The sequence below is a fragment of the Typopeltis vanoorti genome, chromosome 6 (assembly GCF_054136105.1).
Source record: "Typopeltis vanoorti isolate ZY-2024b chromosome 6, IOZ_Tvanoo_1.0, whole genome shotgun sequence".
Classification (NCBI taxonomy): Eukaryota; Metazoa; Arthropoda; class Arachnida; order Uropygi; family Thelyphonidae; genus Typopeltis; species Typopeltis vanoorti.
In genome coordinates this window covers 88,467,197-88,482,453 of record NC_143554.1, presented here as the reverse complement: position 1 = coordinate 88,482,453, position 15,257 = coordinate 88,467,197, and the positions used below count along the sequence as shown (strand labels likewise).

Below are 15,257 nucleotides of genomic sequence, written 5' to 3'. Positions count from 1 at the left end.
GGTAGCATCCACATTACAAAACCAACAGATGTAGGCTCTAATCCACTGTGACATCAATGTTTATGCAAACTTTAGATGGCAGAATATTTTCACCACCTGATATGAAAACTACAACCCTGCTTATGGGAGGATTAAAGCGAATTGAAATAATTCCATGTTTAGTTTTTAGAGCAGGATTTGAAGATTATTTGCAAGGGTAAATTGTTGGTACAAGGGGATATTGAAATGCATGTACACGAATGCCAGAAGCATCAGGAATAAGGGAGAGAAGTTTTGGGTATAGGTCAGCTAGACCTGACCAAAAATTATAGACATCAGTGAAACCCAGTTGACAGAAAATGATCTGGTTACAGGGATAGAATGTAAGGGGTATTGTATTTTCAAGGAGGAAGGAGGGAAAAGGACAGGAGGTGGGGTATTGCTGATAATAGCTGAAGAACAACAATGAACAAAATTAGAAGTCAAAAGATTTTAGGTCTTGGGAAGATGGTTCATTTGAGATTGTTTGGTGTGTGAGATAAAGCCAAAAGGACAAAATATATTGTTGGTTGCTGCTATAGACCAGAGGGCCCACAGGAAGATGTAGATGCCATGAATCAGCAGATTAGCACAATGGGAATGGGTGCAAGCCGAGCAGTTATAATGGGAGACTTCAACTATAGGGACAAATTAGAAGAAGCAGAAAAGGGAGTATGGCAAGATGGAAGTGGAATTTATAGTTACTAAGGGATAATTACCTGAAACAACATGTTATAGAGGGGAGTGGGAGTTTGAGAGTGTTGGATCTGGTAGTAGCATCAGAAGGTATGTCCATAACCAAGGTAGCCACGTCTTCAAATTAGGGAGTGACCATGCAGTCTTGTTCTAGGAAGTTGCCAAACATATGGAATTCTTTGTCAAGAAAGGGTTTATATTGAACTATAAAGCTGTAATTATGACAGCCTTAGGAGTCATCTTGGAGCAGTGCCATGGCTTGAGAAACTACAAGGAAAGAATGTCAGTAGTGCATGCACATAGGAAGTCAGAGGTTGTTTGAGAGAAGCAGTCTGAATGTGTTCCAAGAGTTTGAAGAACAAATAGGATGCGAGTGAAAATGATGTGCAACCTTATTAAGCAAGAGATCCACAAGATGATGCAGAAAAAATATAAGGATAAGACAAGTTATGAAATATACAAAAGCACAGGCCAGAAAAGTTGCAAGTATGAACCAAAAGCAGTGTCAAAATATGAAAAAAAAGAATGGCCTGGCTGTGCAGACTAAAAGCAACCCAGAATAACTTGATTGTTATGCTGCAAGTGCAATGTAACTTTACAGATAATGAATACTGATGGTTCATGGAGCTACAACTACATTAGATGGAGAGAGAGAGAGAGAGAGAAAGGTGCATCACAGGGAGTTCTAGAGCCCCCTGCATAATCTGGATAAGAATTCAGCAATAGGGGCAGATGGAATATCAGCATATGTGCTAAAGCAGCATTTCCCAAATGGTGGATCACGACCTGGCATCCGGTCACATAAGCTAAATGCCAGATGATCGCCTAAAAAACTCTCGAAAACCTAGGTGTTTCGTTTTGGGGTTTTCTTTTTTTTCAAGAAACTCTAAAATACAAGTAAATAATGTTTAATCAGGACTAATGAATAAATAATTTAATTAATAGAGACGAAAAACGTGCTCCGTCCGCGTCACCATTTCACAGTCTCTTTGTTCACAGTAAAGTAGTGTAAGTCGAACTGGATTTAAGAATAAAGTTATCATCTTTTCCTCCAAACCTGAAGTTTCTAGTTAACAAACAACAGCATCAAACTTCTCATTAATAAATTACTTGGCTTTAGTTTAATTTCTTTATATTTTTGTAAGAGTAAATGCTTCTTTATTATAATAATAATAATAATAAATGAAAACTCTATGAACATTCAAATCTGTTTCATTTTATCTATCAGCCATAAAAATTTTAGTGGGTCACGAAGATGAAGTATTAAAATAACCGGGCCACGGGAAAAAAAAAGTTTGGGAAACCTTGTGCTAAAGGAATGATCAGTTGAACTGGTTAGGCCCTTGACAGGGTTGTATAATTTGAGTCTCAGCTCAGGAAAGATCCCACAGGAATGGAAAGAATGTGCAATATATATTTTTGCACTACCCAGTATACAAGAGTTGTTCAAAATCTGATGTGTCCAACTATTAACCTATCCATATCTCTGGAGTAGTATAGCAAGACACAGCATACAAAAATCAGTATATGATGCTTTTAGAGTTTGATAAGGCATTTGACAGATTACCACATGAAAGGCTGAAGTTGGAGGATATGCGATTAGAATATAAATTATTGACTTTTGGAGAATAAGATGGTGACTGGTGAACAGGTATTGAAAAGTGGAAAATATGGGAAGGGTGGGTGGGTGAATCTTCCAGATTAAAGGTGATCAGTACCTCAAGGATTAGTCCTTGGACCACTGCTAATCTATACGTTAGTGATACTGGGAAGAACTTTAGAAATGTTCAATTGCTTGCTGATGATGCAAAGAAAGGGAAATCAGGGATGCCACTAATATGCAGGACTTACAGAATGATTTGAATAGGCTGGAACTGTGGGCAAATGATCATGGCTGTCAATTCAATGTTAGTAATCTTGGACTTATTGGTGGATAGAAAGTTGAAGTTCAAGAGTCATATTGCAAAAATAAGTCAGAGAATAACTGTAATGCTAAAATGTTTTGTCTCTTTACAAGGTAGTGATAAGACCCCACCTGGATACTGTGCACATGTTTGGTCTCTGGGTTCCAAGGAGATAAAGAAGCTGTGAAGAGAATGCAAGGAAGAGTTACAAAGAGGATACTGGATTATGGAATGTATATTATGAAGAGAGAATGAGAGTATGTGGACTGCAGGCAGTGTAAACAGGAAAAAGAAGGGTAATACAATAGATGCCTAGAGACTTCTTAAGGGGTGTTATAGGATACTGATCGAATTTTTTGTTATATGGAAGGTTTGGAGAGGACAAGGGGCATCTGAGAAAGTTGGGTTTTTGTCTGCAGTTAAGAAAGGAATGAGAACTAGATTTTTCTGTCACAGAGCAGCAAGTGCATCTAGTGCGAATGAGCTAAAGAGATGGTATAACAGTGTGGGTGATGTATGGCCACCCTCAATGGCAGTTAAGAAAAGAGCCAAGAGCTAGATTTTTCTCTCACAAAGCAGCAAATGAGTGGAACATTTGCTATTGTTTTGTGGCGAGTACATCTGGTGTGTGTGTTTGTGATATATGGCTGCCTCAATGAGTTGTTGAATATCTTGAGTTCTCTGATGGCAAGTTTTAAACATCTAATAGCAGAGACACCAGAAAAGTTGTTTTTCATTGCTATTTAATTCTTAATCAGCCGTCATCTAATATCTTTAAAAACATTTGAAATTGGATTTTTTTTTATTTCCTTGCTTTTACGTTTAAATTTTAATTTATATTCACTTCAATATGTTTACTTACCCATCCTTTTCTTCATTTTAGGATATTCATATCTACACATCCTTTTTATTTCTTCTTCTGTTGCAGTTTCTGCAACTTTAAAGACTAAAGATGTATCCCGGAATCTAAGATTTTCAGTTGGCACAAATCCATCCAAGAAAATGTTAATTCCTATAAAATGTGTGAAGTTTCCAAAAATAAATTTTTTTGATTTTTTTTCCACATGTTTATGTGTTTATTACACAAGGAAATATTAACTACCATGCCATACAAAACTAAACAGTGAACTATAAAATTATTATTGATAATTCATTCAAAGATGGCTAATTCAATTACCCATCCATGGATTTTTTTTTTTTTTTTACAATAAAATGCTGTATGATTTTGTAAAACAAACTGCTCCTCATTTATAGCATCATTTTTAAATGGTACACAAATAGGTATTATAAATAACGTTTCTCATGTTAAGTAATTGGTATAAGCAACCGGATTCCCATTACCAGAACAGATCTTATAATAAAATGGCAGTGTAATGATCACTAAAAGAATTAGCATAGTGGTATATGATTAAAAAGAACAAATTCTTGAGAAGAACTAACTTTTGTAGTCCAATACCAGAATACTCATTATAAGAATTAAACTCAGGTAGTATGCAGGGTAGTTATTCGGACAAGAACAAACTTTTCTTTGCTTTATTTATTTATTTATTTTTACTCAGCTAAATTGTATTTAACTACTCTTCACACTCAAATACTACATTACTTTTTTTTTTTTGTGTGTGAAACAAAACTTTAAACGTATCAGAAAAACTGGAAAAAACACTAACTTTTTTAATATATATCATTCTATCCACTCAAGAGAGAGCATTTTGGTTTTATCAATATAAGGAAAAAAAAAAGGTTATGACAGAACATTAAACATACCTTCCCTTACAGAAAAAGGCATGGTAACAACACCATAGGCACCAGGAACTCCATAGAGGCAACATATGAAGTCAGATAAATAGTCCAAGACTGACAAATCATGTTCTACAACTATGATATATCTGAAAAGGAATAAAATAACACACATTAAGTAAAATAAAATGTAAATATAATATCAACATAATGGAATCACTTAAGGGGAAAAGCTAGATAACTAGGAGAAGGCTTCCACATATCCTGAAGGAATGCACCTTCCCAAGGAGTATCTGTTAATAGTTAAACCCAAATATTGAACATCCTGTCCTTTTAAGTGTTACATGGTAATCAGCATTCATTTCCAACAGTACCTATGTAGGAGCACTGCCAAGACAAGCTTAGAACCATTTCTCACCTCAACTGCATGCTTCTGCTCTTTAATTTCTAATATTGCCAGTTACAGAAAATACTGCAATAAATAACAGCAGTGCTGGAGTTGTGTCCCCCCACTCCCCAAAAAAAAGCAGAAACTATTTACACATCTATTTCCCTGATATTTGGGGGGGGGGGGGAAGAGGGTCAACATGAGCAGTGATGTGCACATCACTTGCATCTAAACTTGATATGTTATTCCTTCCTGAACCTCAACTGGCATATCATCCACAACTACAGTTTATCTATCCTAGCCACATTCATGTTAAAATCAGGCAGCATAATAAAAACTTTATTATTCCTTCCATAAAAAGGAACATATGCAGCTGTTAGCTTTGACATTTCATGTTAGAGATTAGTGATCCTGAATCTCCTCTATGTGTGCTTTACTGGCTTAAGATTTGTCTCATTTTGTTGCCTCTCCTAATTCTGATAACCATGCTGACTTCTTCATTATCTCTGAATGTTAATTTTCATACAGGCTAATTATTCAAACAGTGATATCTTACTTGAAAACTCCAATGTTCATAATTTAAACTGATTTCTGTTCTCTAACTCAACAGATCTAGCTGAAAGGTAAGCAAAATTATTTACTATCAGTAATGACCCATACCAGAATACCAGATAATTAATAATTCGTCCAACATCCTGGATCTTTTCTTAATTGCTCTTCCTCCAAACATAATGCAGATGCTAGCTCTTCTTTTGGCATCCACATTTCTTATCTACCGATCAACTTTCTCCCAGCCAATCTCAGCATTATATCCTTTGGCACTACAACACAACTAAGTGGAATGATTTAAGACTTCTATACATCTTTTTCATGGTCTATTTATTGTTTTCATTTTCTGATCCAACCACTGTTCTGACCAAATAATACTTGCTGAAATGAAGGCCTTCATTCTTGATTCCATAAAACACCCCCAAATTCTGGTTCTCCAATAAGTGGGCCGAAGCAATTTAAGTTAAAAATTCAGCACACCTTAAATTGCTTAAGATAAAAACACCAGCTTTGCACTCAGCCTACACTGCAGTCCATAACTATAAAAAAAAATATCCAAACCAGACTAAGTAATGCAAAAAACTTGCCTTTGAGCTCAAATAGCAGTTGAGCTTTCTGGTCACTTGATATGGCTATTGATAAATCTTCTACCCTTCCATACCTCCATCTTTTGCATATCCAGATGACACTGCAGTAACATCTAACTCACACCTCAGTCTTTTAACTCTTGTAAAGACCATGAAAAACAACTTTCCACTTTAATGCAAACAACTCACTGCATGCCCATCTGATCTTGCACCAAAGACATAAGAAAAGCATCAAAAATCTAAATGTGCTAACAACTTGTGCTCCAGAATTAATACTCATCCTGTATTGTCTTAACAAGATGTTATACTCATCTGGCAACATGGAATGAAGCTTTTATTCAGCTTCAAAAAAGGGAGATAAAGTCAGACATCAAACTATCATCCCACTGTTATCACCACAGTATTCTTGAAAGTAATGGAGAAAAGAAGAAAGTATTAACAGTTAACTTTTTCACTGACAGGAGGCCTCTAATTAAGGATCACCAATATTGATTCTGTCTCTCTTACTCCACAGCTGACCTAGCGTTCTTGTCCACCTTTGGATAAAACAAACTTGGAAAAGTCTGGAGAAACTAATAGTTGCTCTTGATATTTATTATTATTACATAACCCCTCCAGGGAGTCCAGAGACTCGTTGAGGGAGGGCAACTACTCTACAACTCTGTCTCCACCAATCTCAACTACCTTCATCCACACCAACGCCATCTATTGCTGACCACCACCACTAGTATTTTCGCAGACAATCACAAACATCCATGCCCACAGTGGGATTCGAACCCGCAGCCTTTTGCCTGGAGAGTGGACAAGCTAACCACTCGGCCAAACAGGCTGGCATTTCCAAGGCATTTGATTCAGGCTCACATAGATTTTCTTATCCAACTACCATCTTTGGTTTTTGTTCCTGCTATTGTGATTTGGTCACTAGGTTCTTCTTATGAGATTTCTGACATTGATGACCTTGTCTTGTTAAACGCAAATCCTATTCATAGTTTTGCTGATGATAGTACACTCCATTCCTCTTCTTTTTGAGATAATACCATGTATAATTCAAGCATCATGATCTTCCATAACTAATGTTTTAAATACTGATTCCCCACCATTTTTCATTACAAAGATAACTTAGCAAATTTAAATGCTAATTATTAAAAAACTGGTTTTTAATTTGGTTTTGCTTAAAATTAATTTAAACAAATTACATGTGGCCTCTTCAGAATAAAGAAAAAAATTATATCTAACAAATGTACAATATAAGTGAAGCTTGCAGGAAGTGTTGTAGTATAAATAATAGAAACATATGGAGATAGTGGAAGGTAAGATTAGATCATCTGTTTTCCAGAATTGTTTGGAGATTAATTGAAAAGTTAAAATCTTCTGGCATGTGACAACATCTGAAAGGATTTCCAAATGTCACTTAGAATCAGTCCTTGGTTCTTATTGAGAGAGCCATAAGAAAAAAATGACCATGGTGGATTCTTTTACTTCTTGAGAGGAAATTTTTTTTCTACATAAGGTACAGAGTTCTTGTTCCAATGAGTCATGTGTGTGGGAAGAGTGATAAGCTAAACCTCCCTTTCTTCTCTGTTATGAGTGAAAACTCCAAGATCATCATCATCAAATTCCTGCCATGTACCCTCAAGGGGTGTACAGGATATGACAGTACTACATGAAAAAATTACATCATTACTAACTTCCTATCTACAATTTTCCTCCAAATCAGTCTGTTACTTGTCAAGACTCCAACATTATCAGATCTTATATTTCTATCGTCTAAGGCAGTGCTTCCCAAACTTCTGGATGTCAGGACCCCCTTTGCAAAAATTAAAATATTTCACGGCCCCCCCCCCTCGAAAAAAATCGTAATGGAGAGATATATTATTATAATATTTATTGTATTTATATTCAATACAAAATATACACAGCAAATATTGCAAAAATCAAATGCATATATTATTTTTTGCATCTTACCGTTTGGTTCTGAAGACGATCCGGGATGTTCTGGTAAAATATGAAATACTGTCCTTTTTTTTGAGTATGTTTCTGCTTCTTCTGATTATTCACGGGAATTGTTTTTATTTTTTATCAGTCACTTATCCATCTCAAGGTTAAATTTTTTAACGTAGAATAGATCAAATAATATCACCACTTACCGATACTGGCATACCACAGACTAATAACATGAAATTAATGAATATTACCAGAATAAGGGTATCCGCCAGACCAGGAACATTTTTCTCTTTTGTGACTTTTCTCCCTTTAAGGTAATTAAGCCTAACGCGAAACAGACAGCAAAGGCAGGTTATTAAAACGTGCATATGATTGGTGCGGTATTAACAAAAGATCGCGCAACCGAAAGAATAAAAGCATAGCTGACAATTGAGTTGAAATGCTAACTCTCTTCAACCGAATTCCATACGTGAAACTGCCATAACTTGTACACAACACAAGATCATTATATATATATATTACTTAGTTTTAACATTTTTACGAATTTTAACACGTTCGGTTGAATTTTATTGCTGCCTTGGGAAATCGAACTCACACACATCTAATTAATAACAATAGTTTTTAGTTATATACTGTGTTTGCCCATGCAACATATGGTTTTGTTTCAGTCTATACAGCATATATGTATGAGGGGACATGTGAATCATTAATTAGTGTGTTTTTATCCCAGTTGTCTCTAATTGCACTATTTGTTGAGAAATATATTACAAAAACTCCTCATATCTTATTCACTGGCATAATAAAAGTACTTGTTTTTATTGCCATTGCAGTATAGTGGCTGTTAGGGAGGGCTGTTGTTTACCACTGCAAGCGAGTTACTATCTCCCCACATGAACTTGTTTAAGCTTTTTTTCATGTGTGAAGTATATGCGAAACTTTTATTGCTAACAGAAAACTAGCTCCGATGAGAGTGATAATATAAAACGAGTTTTCATATGTATATAAAGTCAATATCAACAGTCCCTGATTACGAACGTGTGATGAAAGGGACAGGAAGATTTGGAGCTTCCCTGGAGAGCATTCGAAGTAAATACAATTAACCACTGCTTTGAAATGAAAATTATGAATAAGCACATATTTAATAATATTCATTAAGCATCGAAATACGCAAGGAAGCAAAGTTTGTGGACCAACACCAATGTGTGAATTTTTCCATTAAAATATAAAAAATAACAAAAAAGAAATAATAAAAGTTAAATACGTTTCTTTTAAAATAAAAAAAATCTACTTAGTTTAAAACATTTAAAATTTGTTTTCATCATTTCACGGCCCCCAGTTTGAGAAGCACTGGTCTAAGGCACTTTGTACCGTATCAATCCACCTATATCTTGGTCTTCCTCTGGGTCGTTTACCTGCCAACCTGGCAGAGAACACTTGTTTTGCTAATCTTTCCTCACCCATTCTATTTAAGTGACCATCCCACCTGAGATTAGCTCTGCTAACGTATTCCTGAATGCTGACAATGTCAAGTTCTTTCCTAATATCCTCATTTTTAATATGATATTGCCATTGATGCCATCTGTTCACGCCTCTAATCTTTCTCAGGACTCTCATATCTGTGGTCTCTAGTCTTTGGTCAAGTGTTTTACTTCTGACCCAGCTCTCAGATCCATAAGTTAAAACTGGTTTGAACACTGTCTTGTATACAGCTAATTTAGTGTTCCCACTAATTTCTTTCTTATTCCATATGAATTTATTCAATTGACTTCCCACCATACCAGCTTTGTTGATTCTGTTGTCTATTTCTATATTTAATTTACCATCTTCAGTAAAAATCATGCCTAAGTAGCTGAAATGTTTTACTTGTTCCACAGGTTCTCCATTCACAACACAGTTGACATTTTCAATGATTCTTCCTATTTTCATTGTCTTTGTCTTTTTATTGCTGACCTTCATACCATATCTATTCCAACAGCTATTCAATTTAGTCAGAGAATCTTGCAGACTTGTAGCGGATTTATTTAGAAGTATAACATCATCCGCATAAAGCAAAGAGCTGACATTAACATCTCCAATTTTGATATCAGGTTTAATACCACATTCCTTCATAATGTGATCCATATAGATAATGAATAACAGAGGGGATAATGTACATCCTTGTCTCACACCAGATTTAACATTAAACCATCTTCCTGTACTTCCTTCAATTCCAACTGCTGACTTACAACTCAAATAAAGACTAAGTATTGCTTGATATAATGCCCCATTGACACTATATAACTGCAACGTATTGAATAGCTTCTCTCTTGGCACCTTGTCATATGCCTTTTCAAATCGACAAAACTTAAATACAGATTTTTGTTATATTCCCATGCTTTCTCGATTATTTGTCGTAAAGTGAAGATCTGATCCTGACAGCCTCTATTTGGCATGAATCCAGCTTGTTCTTCACCAAACATTTCTTCCACAATTCTTCTCAACCGTTTCTCAAGTATACTTGCATAGATCTTGCCAGGAACACTCAGTAGGGAAATACCTCTGTAATTCTCACATTCAGTTTTATTTCCCTTTTTATATATGGGTACTATGAGAGCTCTACTTCAATCATCGGGAATTCGTCCCTCTGTCCAGGCTTTCTGAACTATGCAGTGCAGCCACTGTAAGACTCTTATACCACCATACTTCAGCATTTCTGGTCGAATATCATCTACTCCTGCTGCCTTTCCACATTTCAAGCCTTTGATGACTTTTTCTACTTCAAGTATGGATATGTATTCCTGACTGCATGCCTGGTCAGTGTTTTTTATCACTGTGCTGTCATCACTGCTAGTTTCATTTAGCAGTTTTTCAAAGTAATTACTCCATACTTCAAAGATATCTTTTTCTCCTGTTTTCATTTCACCTTTATCATCTCTAATTCCTTTTACAGCACTCTTTCCTCCATTCCTAAGCTTCTTCAACAACCTCCAGAATATTTTGCCACCTTCTTGATATTTATTTTCTATATTCTTGCCAAAGTCCTCCCATGACTTTTGTTTAGCTAGTTTTACACAGTTTAGCTTTCTTAAATTTGTCTCTGTATTCTGTAAGAGTAAAAGCTGACTTATTTGCCAGGAACTTTTGATATGCTTTCTTCTTTTCTTTCACTGCCTCTTTAACTTCCTGTGTCCACCAGGGAGTTCTGATTTTTTTATCCTTGCACACAACCTCACCACATGCCTCTCTGGCAGAATCAATCAATGTTTTCTTCAGAGTTTGCCACTGAATCTCCAAGGTTTGATTCCTGTTCTCAAACTCTTTCATTTTCTTTTCAATAATGTTTCTGTATTTTTGTCTACAGCTCACATCTGAGAGCTGCTCAACTTTTATTCGCTTTAAAACTTTCTTATATGTTATTCTTTTCAATATGAAATCCAATTTTATCCTGCTCAAGACTAAATAGTGATCACTTCCAATTTCAAATCCTCTGTACACTCTGGTGTTCTGCACCAGGGAGAAAATATCACCATCAACAATAACATAGTCAATGAGACTTTTCTTATTCCTAGCCCCTTCTCTCCATGCGAATTTGTGCACATTTTTATTTTGGAACATGGTGTTAGTAATAACCAGTCCATGTCCTGAGCAGAAATCCAACAGATATTTGCCATTATTATTAGCTTTGCTCTTTTCTCCAAATTTTCCCAAAATATTTTTGTATGTCTCACAATCATTTCCTACTCTGCTATTTAGATCCCCAACAAGGACCGACTTTTCCTTTTTCATTGTGTCAGTTACTTTTTCTAAAGCCTCAAAAAAAATTCCTCCACTTCTACCTTAGTAGAACCTTCTGTGGGACCATAGGCACAAATAAGTCTCATTGTCCAGTTCCCCATTCTCATATTTGCCCACATTACTCTAATTGAGACTGACTGCCATTCAAGAAGATTAGCCTCGTATTTTGTGTTGAATACTATGGCTACTCCTTCTTTTCCTTGATTGTTATTGCCTGAATATAACATTTCTTATTTATTGCTCAGAAAGATCTCACCAGTTTTGGTCTTTTATGTTTCAGTCACCCCTATTATGTCGATCTGGTACTTATCTAATTCCTCAGCTAGCTCCATTTCTTTGCCATTCAGGCTTCTTACGTTGATAGTACCGATCTTTAACTCTGGTGATGTTGAGTTGGGGTTTGTTTTCAGATTTGTTCCAGTAGCTGACTTTTCGCTGTTCGCCCTGGTTCCCTGGCGAAAACAACGGAGGCCTTGTTTAACCGGGCGACACCCCAGCCGGCATGAAATTTTGTCATGTTGTACCATCATTTTTTATTCTGGTTTAACCAATAAGAATACAATTTGGTCGGCTAAATCTCAAATTGCCAGCCCATCCTCGTTCGTTCAGTATCAAAGTAGATACCCAACAGGGTGCACCACAAGAAGGTGAGGATTGGACATTAGGTCTGAGGCCCTGGTCAGTTCTCCGCATTCCTTTAAAGGCTATGTGGAGGTCTCCTCTCAGTTATACAGCTTTGACCCTTAAGCACCCCTGCTTCTCCAAGATATATATTTTTAAATTTTATCTCAAACCTATGTAAGAAAGGCCACAGGAATATGGAATTCTGTGAACCTGGAATGTTTGCATAAGTATGAGACCGGCAGAGGTAAAAATAGGTTTTTTTTTATGCCATCCTGCTTCCATAAGATTTGAAGAGATAAGCAATATTGATTGAAAACATACTGATATAAGGAATTAAAACAGTCTATATAGTGTATATCAGGATTTGGCTGTAGAGTGGGATTGGAGAATATTTTTTAGTGCAGTTTCCCAGGATATCTATTAAAAGTGAATTGGTGACATAGAAGTTGCAGCTGAGTTATCTTTTCATCATTTTTTAGAATAGAGATAGAACTTTCTTTTTTTTTTTTAAAGAGTAGGAATTATTCTTATTTTTTGTGAGGGATGGTGCAAAGATGATAAATAGAGGTAACGTCCAGTATCAGTGGACTTGCAGTAAAAATCTAATGTCAAACAAGAGATTTTAGAGATGAGGATATCTAGAAAAAAATAGATAGTCTTCATTTTCAAATTCCAGTGTAAATTTTATTTTTTGGTGGAATGAATTGAAAGAAAATTTCCTCTCTCATGAGATAAAAGAACCCACCATGGTCATTTCTTCTCACAGTTTTCTCAATAAGAAAATGAGTGATTCTAAGCAACATTTGGAAATACTTTATCAGATCTGTTCACACAACAGATTTCAACTTTTCAGCCAGTAATCTCCAAACAACGACTTGTGTCACCTTTGCATGTTTCTATTGTGTATGTTTTAGCAGTTCCTACAAGCTTCACTTGCTAACTTACATTTTACATTTATTAACCATACATTTACATTTTTTTTTTTTACCATGAAGAAGCCACAATCTGGGGTGAAACTAGTTGATTTATTTTATATCTAAGTGTATTAATGACCAATAAAAACCTAGTCTTGTAGTCATTAAGCTTTCTATCCTATCCTTCTCTTCCGTCAAGGCAGGGTTGAATCCCCTCCTAATGAGGGGGTTACTGGCGTATTAATGCATCCAGTTTGCCACTTCTCTGCTGCATCCCCTAAAGGCGATGTTCACAACTGTAATCCGTGTGTGTTCACGGGGCCAGTTTGCCTGCTTGCTGGATGAAAAACACCAAATAAACTGGGGAAAAAACCCTGCTGCCCATGCCCAAAACCGGCTAACTTGGCAATGGCTGAGGAAGATCTTTAAGCTCCTCACGTCATCCACAGGAATAATAACAACAAACCTAGGACACTCCTTCCCCAGGCATATGGAGATAACACATATGCCTGGAGAAGGCATAACCACTAGGCTAACGTGCTTTCCATTAGGCCCCACTGGTCAAAAATTCTCCTTCAAACAGAAATTTCAATGCTACCAAAACACCATCCTATAATATTTCTTAGAAAACAGACCTTATTGTAACCTTGTCAAGATCAGCTTTCTCTAATTTAACATCTAGCCTTTCTTGCACAAACACATCCATAACCTCCTTAGTTTCCAAAAAAATTTGCCATCTTTGGTTCAAAACACTACTTCCACCTGCAATAATCCTAACATTTTATGTCTCATATCTGCCTGACTTTAGAATATTGTTCTTACAATGCACTGTTGCAGCAAAATCTTAAATATAATATTTTAATTATAATAAGTCTTTTATAGATATAAAGATATCTAAAAAAAAATCACTGCAGAATGATTTTTTTTATAGATGTTTAGACTGCTGCACCAAAATGGCAGTTGCCATTTCGGTGCAGCAGTGTAAACAGGTATAAATATGAGCAATTATTGGTCATTATCCATGTGAAGTACAGCTCCAACTTATTACACCATCTTTTCTTCCTCTTCTTTCATTCCTTCTATTCAGTTCTTAGAAAAAGCCATCCCCCCATAGCGTTTACTCCAAAAAAATAGAATCTCCAGCTCTTCGAAAAGCTTATCAACAAATTCATTCTTTCTCCTTAGTCATTTGCTAACACATGGCATTATCGTATTATAGGTTTTGTAGTATGTCATCATCATCATCAAATTCCTGACATGTACCCTCAAGGGGGTGCACAGGATATGATAGTACTACATGAAAAATTTACATCATTACTAACTTCCTATCTACAATTTTCCTCCAAATCGGTCTGTTACTTGTCAAGACTCCAATATTATCATTATCAGGTCTTATATTTCTATCGTCTAAGGCACTTTGTACCGTATCAATCCATCTACATCTTGGTCTTAATCTGGGTCGTTTGCCTGCCAACCTGGCAGAGAACTTGTTTTGATAATCTTTCCTCGTCCATTCTGTTCAATGGACGCATTAGTATTTAATGCATTCCTGGATGCTGACAATGTCAAGTTCTTTCCTAATAGCCCCGTTTTTTTAATATGATATTGCCATTGACGCCATCTGTTTATGCCTCTGATCTTTCTCAGGACTCTCATATCTGCAGTCTCTAGTCTTTGGTCAAGTATTTTACTTCTGACCCAGCTCTCAGATCCACAAGTTAAAACTAGTTTGAACACTGTCTTGTATACAGCTAATTTAGTTCCGACTAATTTCTCTCTTATTCTATAAGAATTTATTCAATTGACATCCTCCCATACCAGCTTTCTTGATTCTGTTGTCTATTTCCATATTTAATTTACCATCTTCAGTAAAAATCGTGCCTAAGTAGTTGAAATGTTTTACTTGTTCCACTGGTCCTCCATTCACAACATAGTTGGCATTTTCAACAATTCTACCTGTTTTCATTGTCTTTGTCTTTTTAATGCTGACCTTCATACCATATCTATTACAACAGTTATTCAATTTAGTCAGGGAATCTTGCAAACTTGTAGAGGATTTATTTAGAAGTATAACATCTAAATAACATTAACATCTCCAATTTTGATATCATATTTAATACCA

General features: G+C 35.8%; 1 protein-coding gene across 1 annotated transcript in view; it reads right to left on the bottom strand.

Annotated features, from left to right (window-relative positions):
• Positions 1-15,257, bottom strand: part of pix (ATP-binding cassette sub-family E member 1 pix) — a 164,315-nt gene that overhangs the window by 39,175 nt on the left and 109,883 nt on the right. Inside the window, exons 10-11 of the mRNA XM_090395004.1 lie at positions 4,383-4,504; positions 3,481-3,630 (exon numbers count right to left, since the gene is read on the bottom strand). Coding sequence (XP_090251130.1) covers positions 3,481-3,630; positions 4,383-4,504 — 272 coding nt within the window. The remainder of the gene's footprint in view (positions 1-3,480; positions 3,631-4,382; positions 4,505-15,257) is intronic.